At 33.8% G+C, this 14309-nt stretch overlaps 1 protein-coding gene across 1 annotated transcript; it reads right to left on the reverse strand.

Moving 5' to 3' along the window:
• Positions 1 to 7348: 7348 nt before the first annotated feature.
• On the reverse strand, positions 7349 to 14081 carry LOC142977166 (uncharacterized). Its single transcript, XM_076120907.1, has 2 exons — positions 13997 to 14081; positions 7349 to 7827 (listed from the first exon to the last, which is right to left on the reverse strand). Exons 1-2 carry the CDS (start codon positions 14045 to 14047, stop codon positions 7483 to 7485), a joined length of 396 nt encoding a protein of 131 aa, XP_075977022.1. The 5' UTR covers positions 14048 to 14081; the 3' UTR covers positions 7349 to 7482.
• Between the last annotated feature and the right edge of the window lie 228 nt (positions 14082 to 14309).

Consider the following 14309-nt stretch of genomic DNA (forward strand, 5'->3'; position numbering starts at 1 on the left):
GGTTTCATTCGAGTTTAAAGTTCAAATATTTGGCCTTTTCGTGTTTATTAAGTAAATATCAATATGTACCTTAAATTAGGTGGTTATGTGCTTGTTATTACTTGTAGTATATGGTTATATACCTAGTGACCTAGTGAGCGTCGTTAAGTTTTATGGCTATTGTAGGAATTGTGTTAATGTTAGGTCAAAGCGATGACACTAAACAGTATCCCTTTCGAATTTTCAAAGGCAAATACATTTAGGAGTTATACTTCCTGTTTATATTTCCGTTCTTTGAAGGCTTGGTAATATTACAAAATAAGAGCAGCAATAACCTGCTTTATAAAATAATATTAATGCATAAATAATATCACGCCTGTTCTACCCGGAGGTCTAAACAGAGGTGTATGAAATACACACACACATGTTTCACATTTATCAAAGTTAGTTCCATGTAATAGCATTCCATGTGACGGGTGAGCCTATTGCCATTTACCGGGCATTATAATTTTCATCTTAGACCTTCCTTTATTAGTCATTGTTATTAAATTTATACTTTATTAGTCAGGCATCTTTTTGCTGCTATAATTTAGTGACTCCAGCAGGTAGATTTTAGGTATTTATAGTATTGCACGAAGTACGACGTTTTAAAGCCGAGGGTGACTCGTTTCAAGGATTTCACTGAAGGTCCTTGCTCAACTTGCCCTTCAACAACCTTAGATATAAAACCAACAGGATATAAGCAGACTGTTATTACACATACATTAAATTATAATTGATCACTACAAAAACTATATTTCCGTTCAAAGCTTTTAAAGTAACCGCAAATTGTAGAATTATAATAGTATTTATTTGTAATTTACTTTGAGTACATAATGGTGTTCGTTGCACTTACTATGTACTTAAATGCGTTAGAATATGCCCGCGGCTGTATACTGTGTGATTTACTCGATCTGTTTTCATTATATTTGAAAGTAGTATTAGTAGATGAAATAATATATAAGAAAGAACCTTCAAAAACTGCTTATTTATATTTAAGACTATAAACAAATCATGGAAATGTATATAAGTATATAACAAATACATTAAGTTGGATATTTCTTTTTTATGTGTTGGACAGGCTTTGTATGGGGTCGATAGGATACAAATCCCCACAAGAGTGGGTTCAACGGGATTAAATTGTCACCAGGACGAAGTCGGGTCGGGCCGCTTGTGTGTTATAAATAGATGATTTCCAAGGCTTCATCAAGGATTGTATTGGTAGTGACAGTGCGTAAAGTATTCAAAACTTTAATAACAGGAGCATGTTGTGTTTCTTTCTTTTCCTCAAACCTTTATACCAGTAAAAGATAATAATATCAATAGAAACAGAAATACGAGATAATATCTTTGAAGAATGTTCTTATAAAATGTTCGTTACATTGTACATTAAAGTCTATTCGATGAATAATTTATATTTAATATGGAGTAAAATAAAAAAATATTAAGAAAAACATCTTGTTCTGCTTCTGCCCCGTGACCTAGCACTAAATATATATTTAAACTGGTATTAATCTTTTAAATGACTTTTTAATTGTGTTATTTATCTTTGTTTAAATGTCAGATTATATAAAACACATTTTATTTTAATTCATTATTGAAGACATCCTTCTTAAGAAAGTCTGAGATTGTTCATCTTCTGTAACAATGAAATGGTCAGAATTTAACAATAAGACTCATAAATTTATAAATTTAATAGACATTAGAATACATTACTTTACTATCTATTAATAAAACCATTTTCAACAATAAGGAAAAAATAATTTTCGATCCACTACAATCAAATTCCTTTCAATTTCATTACTACGATGCCTTATACGGTACGTGCAGATGTGCACGAATTCAACTAGGAAACTTTCTCATCCATTCTTCGTGATACCCAGGTTGGCACTGTCAAGATCACACTTGTATCCTGGTAAAAACATAACAAACAGCAAAAAACAGTATCTCCACGTACAATATTTGTTAGTTTAATTACTACGATCCATGTAAAAGTTTACACATACATCTAGATGAGCCTTTCTCTTCTCCCCGTAGTACTCGTGCAGCGCGCTCAGTGCCGTGACCTTGACAGTGAGTATCGCTCGCTTGCGTAAGCGCAGCCTCCGCCGCGCCGCCGAGTGCCGCACTTAGTTTATGTAATACTTACAATGTCACACTTTATTGTTCTACATCCGTGCTTAATGGACTGTTTGGTTTTAGTACATGGTTTAATGGTAGGTATATATTTATATTGTTATTTTATATCTATTGATTCCTTAATATATGATACTTATATTTTGTAAGTGTCGTTTTAAAATTAATAAGGCATGGCGTATAAATTTTTTATGTGATATTTTTTTGTAGCTTGGAAATATTATATTTAAGTTGAGAAGTTATTGTTATATGGTTTTTAATAGAAACGATAAATTTTAATAAACATGACTAGTTTTTCTCATAAAAAAACGGCCAAAGAAAAATTAAATGTCACTTAAAACAAGAATGTTCCGATTATAATAAATGGTCAAAAAATATGTTGAACACTTTCTGAATGTGTCCACATAAATAATCATGCGCACAAATTATTCATGTTTGAGAACTTAATTAATGACCATGTTTCCAAAATGCCGTCCAAATTAAAAATACATCAATAATGGATGAAATTCTAATGTGTTACTAATTAGATTATTTTTAATCTGAAGGATGTGTAAAGCATTTTTGCAAAGCAATATGCAAATAATTTAGTAAAGTGTAAATATTTCAAATGCGTCTCGATATATTCCAAAATATATAAACAGTTTTTTTGTTATATTTTCAAAGTAATCCTGTTTGATCATTTTAATTGAAAGAAATACAAGGAAACAGATCGCAGTTGAAAATATATTTTAAGCATTATTTATCTCTTACACTTTACATGAACGAATCTATCTAATTCTAAACGCATTTGAACGACGGCTATAAATCTAACAAACACATATCACAAAATATTTAGACCTTCATAACTTAATTATATGTTATATTAGCTGACCCGCGCAACTTCGCTTGCGTCGCATAAGAGAGAATGGGTCATAATTTTCCCCGTTTTTGTAACATTTTTTACTGGTACTCTGCTGCTACTGGTCGTAGCGTGATGATATATAACCTATAACCTTCCTCGATAAATGGGCTATCTAACACTGAAAGAATTTTTCAAATCGGACCAGTAGTTTCTGAGATTAGCGCGTTCAAACAAACAAACAAACAAACTCTTCAGCTTTATAATATTAGTATAGATTGATGTTATTTATTAAACTATATATTATTTATGTTATAACGAATATATAATATATTTGTATCAAATATAAAGATATACGGCCAAGACGTCCTCCGGTGATGGAAAACTTTACAATGCTAAATGTATTAAAATTAAGATTAATTCACGCATATTTAGAATGAATAATTAAAGTAAACGTTTTAATGAATAATGGAACTTCTTAAACCAATTGATAATAATTAGCGCTTTCAAATACTTCTTTACTTGTACACACACTTTGTTGGGTTTGAGAAAAGCATTCCGCAATATTATCAAGCGATTATTGCATAGTAGAGGATACCGCTAGATGCAGATCAAAACAATTGAAATTCAGGGCACTCTGTTTGATAGTTTTGAAATACAACACATCCACGCCCTTCACAGTCACCATCAAAATCAATGACCTCAAATTTCAAATTTGGCGAACTTTGAGAGTCATAGATTCTTTTGATGGTATATATTAACGGTATGTTAGGTTTTCTAGGACTGGGCGTGGGAATAAAGCATCTTTAGAACTGATCTGCTGAAAATGCACACACATATGAGTAAGTCTATAAAATACTAACTAATTTATGTTTGTCAATAGCCCTTAAAACTGTACATAATAAATACACGTATGACAAAGCATTTATTACTCAACGGTATGTCACAGTCGACGTCGACCACTCGCTTGAACTCGCTTACCCATAACAGTAGCGCAGCATACAACCAGCTTCTCCTTATTGAAATAATACCTATATACGGCTATCACAATCTCGTATGCAATTTTGATATTAATCTTTATGATGTATTGACCATACCCCATGTAATTAATGGTATTTTAGTCAAAAAATTATGTCTGTCTGGACTGCCTATGGGTCTTTGCGGTAGTGTATCCGACTACTTTTTACGGGGTCTCGAGTTCGATTACCAAGTCGAGTGAAGTGCTATTTGTCTTTTCTAATGTATTTCAATCTTTTACTCAATAGCGCAATCATGGATTATTAAAAAGTTTTGGAAGGCCTTTTTGCAGTGGCTTTATTCCAGAAGATGCCTGATGGCTAAAGTCTGATAGTGGTGTCAAATCGTAAGAGTATTGGGTAGGATATGAACCTACGACCCGATCGTAAGTTCAGCGCTCTAGCCAAAGACTATTGCTTTATGATTTAAAAATAACATCAAAAGTCTAGCTAAGATAATCGGCAACTACAAACGGCAATCAAAATGCGTTATTACCTCACGTTCAGAACGGTCAGATCAAAGCCTGTAATCCATCAACTGTAACAGTTTCTAGAACATTTGGAAAACGTTCGCGTCGGTATTTAAATGCGAACTAGTCTAGTATCATGTTGTAACGTTTGATTGATTGTTACATATTACGCTCAGAGCTGGATGGTTCAAGCTTATGACTAACGAAATATGTCTCAATTAGGCTTTTAAGAGATTGTGTGTTTGGAATGCTAATGCCGGGTAATTGGGACATTTAGGTTTAGTATCTTTGTTTTATTTGAATCTTTACGAACATACAAGCCAGTTGACCATAGCGAGCTAACTGGCTAAAATGTACCGCAAATAATATTAATTGTAAATAAAATTAATTGTAATTTGAATTTTACTAAAATAGATCATAAAACAACTATCTAATGAACAAGCATTTGTTTTTTGTAGGAGTTGAATTAATTACATTGGCAATAATGTCAACTTGGATAGGCACTTTGATTATGTGTTGTTTTCAGTTGATAATATATTGATGAAATAAGAAACACCCTGAGCTTTGGTCAGAATAAATTTTAACAAAATCTAGGTGCTCCCTTTGCAGTGTGTTTGGACGGTCAAAAAATGAAAGTAATTATTCAAACTCTTCTTAGATCTACATATCTAACAATATTATAATATAAAGATGATATTCGATGCTACGAGCCTCACCTTGTTGTGAATGCACAAGTGTTATCTATGAATCTGTGAGTAGAACATTTACATTTATTAATACTAATGAGCTCTGTCCTTCATGTTTATCTCTATATTTAGGTAAATTGCACTGTCAAGCTGTCAACACTTAGCTTAAGACAAGTAAAGTTATAAAATCTTTTGATTTCTATAGAATGTGTATAAAAAAATGTTCAAGTGGTTTCAGATGTCGGGTATGTTTGGATGTTCCAAACGTAACACAGGATCAGTTACTGTAAAATGCGGCAATTGTTTTGATAAGGAATATTAAGTTAGTAAACATCTTTAAATAAATAAATATTTAGCATAATGTGATAATTAAAATACCGGGACAAGACAAGGCAGGGATAATTGACTTAAAATAAAGTAGGCTGATGCTATTGCTATATGTATAAGCTGTAAATTTTGGTTATGTAATAATTGTATTTCTAATTTATTGCCCAACAATAGGACAGTACAAGTTAATAAAAAAATAAAAATAAAATATGGAAAAATATGGAACTAAATATAAAAAGAAATAACAAACTGGCAGAGTCGCATGGTTTAGCAAGTTAATCAATAAAATATACATTTTATCATAGTTTGTAGATTAGCGAATGCTTCAAGGATGTCCTCAAATTGTTTGTAATAAAATGCGCTTTTTAAGTAGATGTCTTAGTAATAGCTAATGACGCGTCTCCGTGGTATATTAACTGTAGAACGGTTTGATATGCTTCCAGTTGATTGGCGTATGTATTCGTGTCATGTTGTGTTTGTAAACAAACATATTATTTAGCTAGTCTTATTCTTGGGTTACGCATTATTTGATTGACAATTACTAAAATAAATAATTATTTATTTTTTTATTAATAAGATGGTATTTTTTTAATTAAGGGATAAAGGGTGATTCGAATGGACGGCCTTTGTCCAGCAGTGGGACACTCAATCAGGCTTAGGAAGAATATTATATATGTAGTTGGTAATGATCCTGGTTTGTAGTCGTCTGATCACTAAGTTAAAACTAGTCATATTCTAATGTTATAAACTCAGCATCGATTTAGTGCACATCATTGAGTGGCTTAGAACAATTTATACATTTATAGATTGTCCATGACGAAAATAACTGACTAAATGAAGGAAAACTTAGAATTTGAAGGGGGCCTAGTAATATCAAAAGTTCGTAATCCTGTTTTGTATATTTAGTTTTTGTACATATTTGCGTTATCGACAGTCTAGTTCATAATATTTGCTAATAGTGTTGTCGGAGTGAACGGTGTAGTAACCTTATATTAAACGTTTTGTAACGGACGTCGAACCTGCGATACTAATCTAAGATCAGATAGTAGCTCGTTGAATTGTTCCTAATTACAGAAGCTAAACCGTTTCTATCATTTTAGAACAGATGATTTTGTAACTTCATAACTGACTTGCGGCGAAGTTACCGTCTACAAGGTAATTAAGTTTCATACACCAGTGTAGTGCTTAGTGCAGTACTTTACATGTCGTATTACACCGATTATTCGTTATGGCGTAGGCCCTACACCATATAAAAATTATGTATATAATTATACCCTAAGTTATGATAAAAAAAATGTTCTTGATTTACCCAAATCATTTAGGGGCTATAATTCTGACACAAATGACATGCAAACCATTTTTTGGGATGTTTTGAAAACGATTTTTTTCGAGACGATTTCTGGACTAAGATTTGCTGTTGCATTGCGGGGACTTTTACAAACATACAAACAATGAACACAAAACTAATTTTGGATCGTACAAATAAATCGTTCCGTGTTGGAATCAAACTCACGATCTTTCGACGCAATAATTGACAGAATAACACTTTCAGCTGAATCACTTGTATAAAGTATTCAGTACAGTCTACATATTTTAAAATAACTAATAGATATGATTACAGCAACACTATCGAGAGCAAACAAACAACTTTTGCTCGTATTAATTATTGCTTCAGTAATTAGCGCTAGAACTACAGTGGCCTAGTGTCAGTAATTGTGTGTCACCTTACGAAACTTGAGCTTAATGTGACACCTAGACTTGTAAAGAGCTAGATAAAATATCTAAGAAGAGATTTGCAAATACATTTTTTGTAATGAATTTGAGTTTTAAAACTGGTTATAGAGAAAAAATAACAAACTTATGAAATAAAAAATATAATTTGTACTCTTTCAATATTAGTAATTATAAAATAAAATAACCGATTAGAATTCATGGTAACTATGTGTTAATAAATCAGGTCGCGCGACGTTTGGCTCATGACGTCATTGTGTTCACCACCAGCCGCCGTTGCGCCAGCCTCCAGTATTGCCTTGCCAGCCAGTATAGCCCGTATTGCCCCTCCATCCTCCGTAGCCAGTATTACCCCTCCAGGCATTACCGTCTTGCCATCCAGCGGTATTGCCACGCCAGCCAGAGTTTCCGTATTGCCATCCGCCGGTGCTACCTCCCCAGCCGCCGCCGTAGCCGCCACGCCAGCCGTTATTGCCAGCCCAGCCAGTATTGCCAGACCAGCCGGTACTTCCACCCGTCCAGCCAGTGGAAGGCGAAGTCCAGCCGCTTCTGATGTAACCAGCTGAAGCCACCGCCACCATGACGGCAAGAGATACGATTGTCACCTGAAAATGATGTTTTTTTTTGTTTTAGTCCTATTTAATATATTGTCATTGCGTGTCACAATTGTTCTTAAAACGTTAGTCAATTACCGCTAAAAGACAATGATTATAACCCGAAATAACTTTCCGCGTTATATTTGAAACAAAGTGAATCAAATACTTTTAATCGACAACTCAGTCAATGAAGACGTTACGCTCATACAAAAGACATCAACGCGCGCGGGACATAAAACGCACTTGTAGTGACCTACCGGTGCCGTTACAGTAATGAAAAATTAAAGTGCGTCATTAATAAAGTTTTATCTGCGACACTGTATGCATGGATACCTTATCATGCTAAAAAAAATCTATAAAAACTGTAGGGTTATGTAATGATATTCATGTAATTTCGGTATTACCCCGTTTAATTAATCTCAACCGCTTAATTCATTTTAATGTCGAATGAACCATAAACTATCGCAACACTTAGTAATCCCGGCGGAAGTGTCCGTCATCTTAAATCATAATAAAATAAATGTCCAAAGTTATAAACATAACTCATTACATGATGCGGTTCGACATAAAAAATAATTAGTTAATGCAGAATCGGATATTGAGTAAAATATATAAAATGACTTATCAATAAGTATTGGCTTTTTGATTACTGGATAGCCATGATGTTTATCCGAACTTTTATGGGTTTTAATACAAATGAAAATAAATATTTTAACAATATTTATATTTCTACGAGCTGATCCACGCGGCCTCTCATTATTTCATCCGTTATTCGACTTCAGCCAACAAAACATTAAATTATGTTCATACTTAATTATACAAAAATAGCTCAGCAGGTCCGTATTAGACAAAGTTTTTTGCATTTAAAATGTAAGTAACATGAATATAATGGGAAACCGAATTAGGAAGCAAAGTAAGACCCTTGTGAGTCAGTACATTTCACAAACTATGTCTAATGGGCATTGCAGCAGCACTTGTTGTATTGCAATAGATATCTGCCAATCTTAATTATAAATGTGAAAGTGTTATTATTATAAATCCTAAATGTTACATATCCTGTACAATTTAGCTTGCGCAGTGCACGAGTGTACGAGTGTATAAGTGCACAAGTGTACAAGTGCATGGGTGTATAAGTGCATGAGTGTATAAGTGCATGTATGAGTGTGTAAGTGCATGAATGCATGCATGCATGCATGCATGAATGTATGAGTGCAGTGACAGGCATTACCTCACACTTTGAGACATAACAAGAGTACTCCAGTTTATGACCTGAGTGAGTGTGTATCGATCGATAAACATAGTTGCTCTAAGCGTATGTAACTGAATAATTGTGTACGAAGATTTAAAAAAATATATATTATGTTGGATATGTCTGAAAGGAAAATTTGTTCTTTTTTATTTAGTTGTCTTTTCATTAGTTATGATGTTTTGTTTTTATAAATTAAGTTCAGAGATAAATGAATGAAAGAACAATGAGGAAGCTTTTAATCTGAGATGTTATTTTATTACTGCGAAGTGTCATAATTGTGATGACACAATATTTGAAACACGAGAAAATACTTTATGGTTTTAAGTAATAACTATAAAATAAAAAGTGGTTTAAGAAAAGGCTTCAAGTTATTATTATTGTTTCAGTTTTACATAACAATGATAACAATATATATATATTACGTTTCAGACAAAGCCAGAACATCGTCAAGTATTCTATAATAGAAACAACAACTTAATCAGAAATTCGATACTCAAAGTATAGACAGTCTTTAAGATTGTAAAAACTGCCTTACAACTTTAATGGGGAATTCGGGACGCTTCATCTCAAACATCATAAAGCAGCCGCCTATAAATGACCCTACTTTCATTCAATACTCCAAAGATTTTCTTCTATACCAACAGTGATAGATTTTGAGTGGCATTTCTCTGTATACTATTTTTATTATTATGCTATTTTCTACACAAAATTGATGGAAGCTTGCCGCCTTATCCTATGACCTTGGCTACAGTAAAAACCCTCTAGTGAGAGTGTCAAAGACTAGTGCCTGACCTCGGCAGTTCCCGTGTGTGGTAACACAGCGGACACTTGTTCAAGCTGTTTATGATCGAATATGAGCGAGCCCTCGTTATGACGGGTGATTCACCCGGCGGAGGGAGTGCCGCGCGGTTAGTGTCTTGATGAGCACGTTGTATGAAAAGCTGTAGTTCTAGTATTTGTTTGTTTGTTGATAGTATTTAAGACAGTTCTAAAATTATTGTTTTATATTTTTTTGTACAGTTTATTAAAAATTAAGTGTGCTAAGTGTGACATGGTAATAAATTTATATGGTTTAACTATTAAATACATACCCAAAGGTTTTAACAGAATGTATGAGATACACCCTCGTTTTGTCATTTACAATGAGACCCATGTAGGGGTAGCTGAAGCCTCTTACCACATACTGGATGCTATTAAATTAAACTACTATCGAGAAATATTCTAATGTAAATAAAAAAAGACCAATAGCACTTTTCCCGAACCAGGAATTGGACCATAGACCTCGTGATCTGCAGTTCAAAAATGTAACAATCAGTCAATGGCAAACGATCATATTAATGGGTTACCATATATTTGAACTAAAACAAAGAATAATGTTGTAACAAAAGGTTCACTTGACTGAGCATTGTGTCAGCACGTTCCAACACGGAAAAGCTCTTAATTACTTCATATTTAGTGAGTAAGTAACTCGTACTTTATGCACTACTACCACATTAAGACAACACTTTTTAAGTGAGTATGTGACCTGTATTTTATGTTTTAAGTTATTACAGTAATCAAGAATATGTGGAAAGGATCCTAATTTACGAAACGACACCTATTAATAGTTTAAACTTCAGTGTTATAACTCATGTACTAAATACGGACAACACAGACAGAGTCACCGGCAAGAGCCAGTATAATGGTCAATAAAATTAAATGTATTTTGTTTTAAAATAAGTTTATATTGATTAGTAAATATGTTTACAATAATTATATAAACAATAGTGCGTAAATTGTTTAACAAATTATGATTTTATGACACATTGATTGGCTCTTACACGGTCTATAGGCAGTTTAGAATTATTATTATATTGTACGTCTATCAAAACGGCTGTAATTGTTTCTTGAGTATCTGGTATTTACCCGCCTGCGCACCTCCAAGAAGGGCTACTAAGTAAGTTTGTGAATGTATGGTACCTGGGTCAAATATGGCCAGCCGGAAAAAAATGGCCATATACCATTATTTCAAACACGAAATATTGTAACGCAATCTTAAATTGTCGCTAGTGTTGTAATTTTATAATAATTGTAATTGTATCCGAACGGCATACCGTCAACCCTTCCAGCGCCCTGCAAGTCGCCTAATATCGGTTAAAGCGAAATATGCAAGAGGTTTGGAATAATGCTTTGGTGCCATATTTTTCGACTGGCCATATTTGATACAGGTACCTTAGATAGTATGAGTGTTAGTAAATGTATTATATACATTTTTGAACAGCATTGTGGCAGTACAATAAATATAAGTGACGTAGAAGTGCATGTGTCGGATTAGATGGACATGGTCCTCGACATCTTCTTTTCATCGCTCTTTTCTTTTGTTTTGAGACGAGATTGCTGCTGGAATGATCTCCAGCAGATTGCTGCTGTGCTCAGACACATAATATTAGTAGTGAGTACACGCATCAAGGCTTAAGAAAAATAACACCTAAAGTACTTTTATGGTCAGTGTATAAAATTTAATGGATATTTAGACACGGAGTTATTTGGTACGTGCGGAGATTACAGAGATTCACAAAATACTGTTACTTAAGGTATCAAAATAACAATAAATTCAGTTATTTATCTAAGTGTATTAATCTCGGCGATATTATACAATGCATGACGTCATATAATGTTTACTCACACTTTTATTTTGAAAATTTACGATTATCATGGGAATACGAAATGTAAGGCTCGACGGACACCAGGGAAGGCGTGACGAAGATAAAATCAATTAAAAGTAAAGCTTAACCATTATGAACTATGACATATGATTTAAAAAATATGGCAGCTTTAGACGCGCCGCGCTTTGATCGATCTTTCGCATGCCATTTTAATTCGCAAGCTATAAGAATTAGAGTTTACTTTTAATTGATCTCAGCATCTTCGCCGTGCCTCTTCTGCTTTGCGTTAGCCGTAAGGAGATGGTACGAGTAGTTTATAACACTTCGGTCTATAGAAAATATTAATGTAATTTTAGGCCAAACGAACGCGTACCAATTAATTAAAACGACTGGTAAATTAATATAACGCCAAGAGCGTATTGAAGAGGAACCTAATATGCATTTTCCATTAATTTTAGAGGAATATTGTAACATTTATTAATGGGTTTAGGCTTTGCATAACACTACAGTTATGCTTGAAAACCTAGGAGGCAAAATCGAATAGTACATAAGGCTTATTAAAATTAAACGAAACTAGGCCTATAGGCCAAATATCAGGCGTGGAGTTTCAGAAAACCGATCAACATAATTTTTACATGATTTTCCAGTTTATTACAAGAATTCGAAATCTGTCTGTCTGCATGTCTAGCTGTAAATCTGTCTGTTTTTCTCTTTGTCTAACTGTATGTCTGTTTGTCTGTCATCGCGGGCAGTGCTGCGGCCTAAGCTAGTTTTATAAACATTATTTACGCTTTTTGCGGACCGAAGGCGTTACAGTGGGTGTTTTACATTCTTGTCCAATAAACTCAACAAATTATCTAAGTACGATGTACAAAATTGTAATATCGAAGGTTACGAAATTTCTTTAAGTCTAAAATCTTACGGCCTTGCGAAAGGACTATATGAGAAATCAAAATCATAATCAAATCATTTATTCATTTAGGTCAAATGCTGACACTTACGATAGTCAATGATACAAAGAGTGAATTTGCCGCCAGTTCGGAAGGTAGGGCCAGTGAGAAATTTGGACACAGCACTTATTTAACGCACGTTAAAGTGATGTCCAAATAAGTACATATGTATGACATATATCTTATAATGATTGCTACTGATGTGTACCGACGTGTTGTTATTAATAACAGATAATTAAGTAAACGACGAAGGAACACCCATTCTCACAACATGGGCACGAGATTTATATGAGTAAAAAATTAAGAAGGTTTGTGAAGGCTGTTTATAATTGGCCCTTCGTTTATATTAAATCTGTGCTAATTTATTGTAAATGTCTGTATATTTGTAGCGCTTTGAGAGCTAAACTATTGCTTTTTTGACAAATTACTTTTCTTGGCAATCTATACTAATATTATAAAGCTGAAGAGTTAGTTTGTTTGTTTGTTTGTTTGTTTGTTTGAACGCGCTAATCTCGGGAACCACTGGTCCGATTTGAAAAATTCTTTCAGTGTTAGATAGCCATTTATCGAGGAAGGTTATAGGCTATATATATCATCACGCTACGACCAATAGGAGCAGAGTACGAGTGAAAAATGTTACAAAAACGGGGAAAATTATGATTGTCTTATGTGACGCAAGCGAAGTTGCGCGGGTCAGCTAGTAACTAATATTGATGAAATTTATCATGAAAATAGTAACCGCCAAGGATCAAACACAGTATCTTTGGATTATTTCTCAAAATCGAAGAGCAGGCACATTAAATGTGCGTGTCTAATAGATCTCAATAATTAGCCCTTTTGTAGGATCGGCACATAATATATTAATCTATGGATCTAGAAAAATAACTGCCAAAAACTTTTGTTAAAAAAGAGATAGATAAGAAATATCTTAGATTTAAACAGTTATCAGGGTGGTTTGTAAAGAGTGTCCATTGAGACACAAGACACACGCGTGGTCTGGTTTAATATTCGATTTAGTACAGATTAGATCAGTAACAATTTGATTTGGAAATAGTATTCTTATTCATTGATAATAGTGTTATAATCTACGATATAAGGGGAAAAAAGGAATATCTGTCTCGAGTCGATGAACATCGATTATTGATGCACTCAGTCATAGGCCCATCCTAATTAAGGGGGAAGTTTGTATCTGCCAACTAGACAAGATTATAGATTGACATCTGTTACTAAGGATGTATATTTACTCGAAATCTAAACTACTCTGTGCTCACCTTTGAACCGGTAGCACAATACCCTTTTACGATTATTAAGTAAAGTAAAGAACAAACACTTACAATGATCTTCATGTTTAAGTCCAAGTGAAGAGGACACAGTACTGTGTGCATGGAGGTGCATCACCCGCTTATATACAGCTCTCCATGGTGACGCGCCACAGAGTGGTTCACATTGTCCCACCCAGTACTGCAACCAGTTGTACAGCTGCATCTCCTTGCGAAACATCAATCAATTATTTTACACTGTGACGCACAAGGGCGTGTCATAATCCTAATTTCGAAAAATTATATATTCATATTCATGCACTTGTGTTTAGGTATCCATTGCTTGGTTTGTTCACGTTCATGTAGGTTGTCTCGAACAAAAGCGGCA

This window comes from Anticarsia gemmatalis, chromosome 12, assembly GCF_050436995.1.
Source record: "Anticarsia gemmatalis isolate Benzon Research Colony breed Stoneville strain chromosome 12, ilAntGemm2 primary, whole genome shotgun sequence".
Lineage (NCBI taxonomy): Eukaryota > Metazoa > Arthropoda > Insecta > Lepidoptera > Erebidae > Anticarsia > Anticarsia gemmatalis.

Excerpts from the sequence above, each read along its gene's own strand:
- LOC142977166 (XM_076120907.1), bottom strand. The coding sequence starts at position 14,047 with ATGCACACAGTACTGTGTCCTCTTCACTTGGACTTAAACATGAAGATC. Across the intron at positions 7,828-13,996 it reads ACTTAAACATGAAGATCATT|GTGACAATCGTATCTCTTGC; the intron begins GTAAGTGTTTGT and ends CATCATTTTCAG.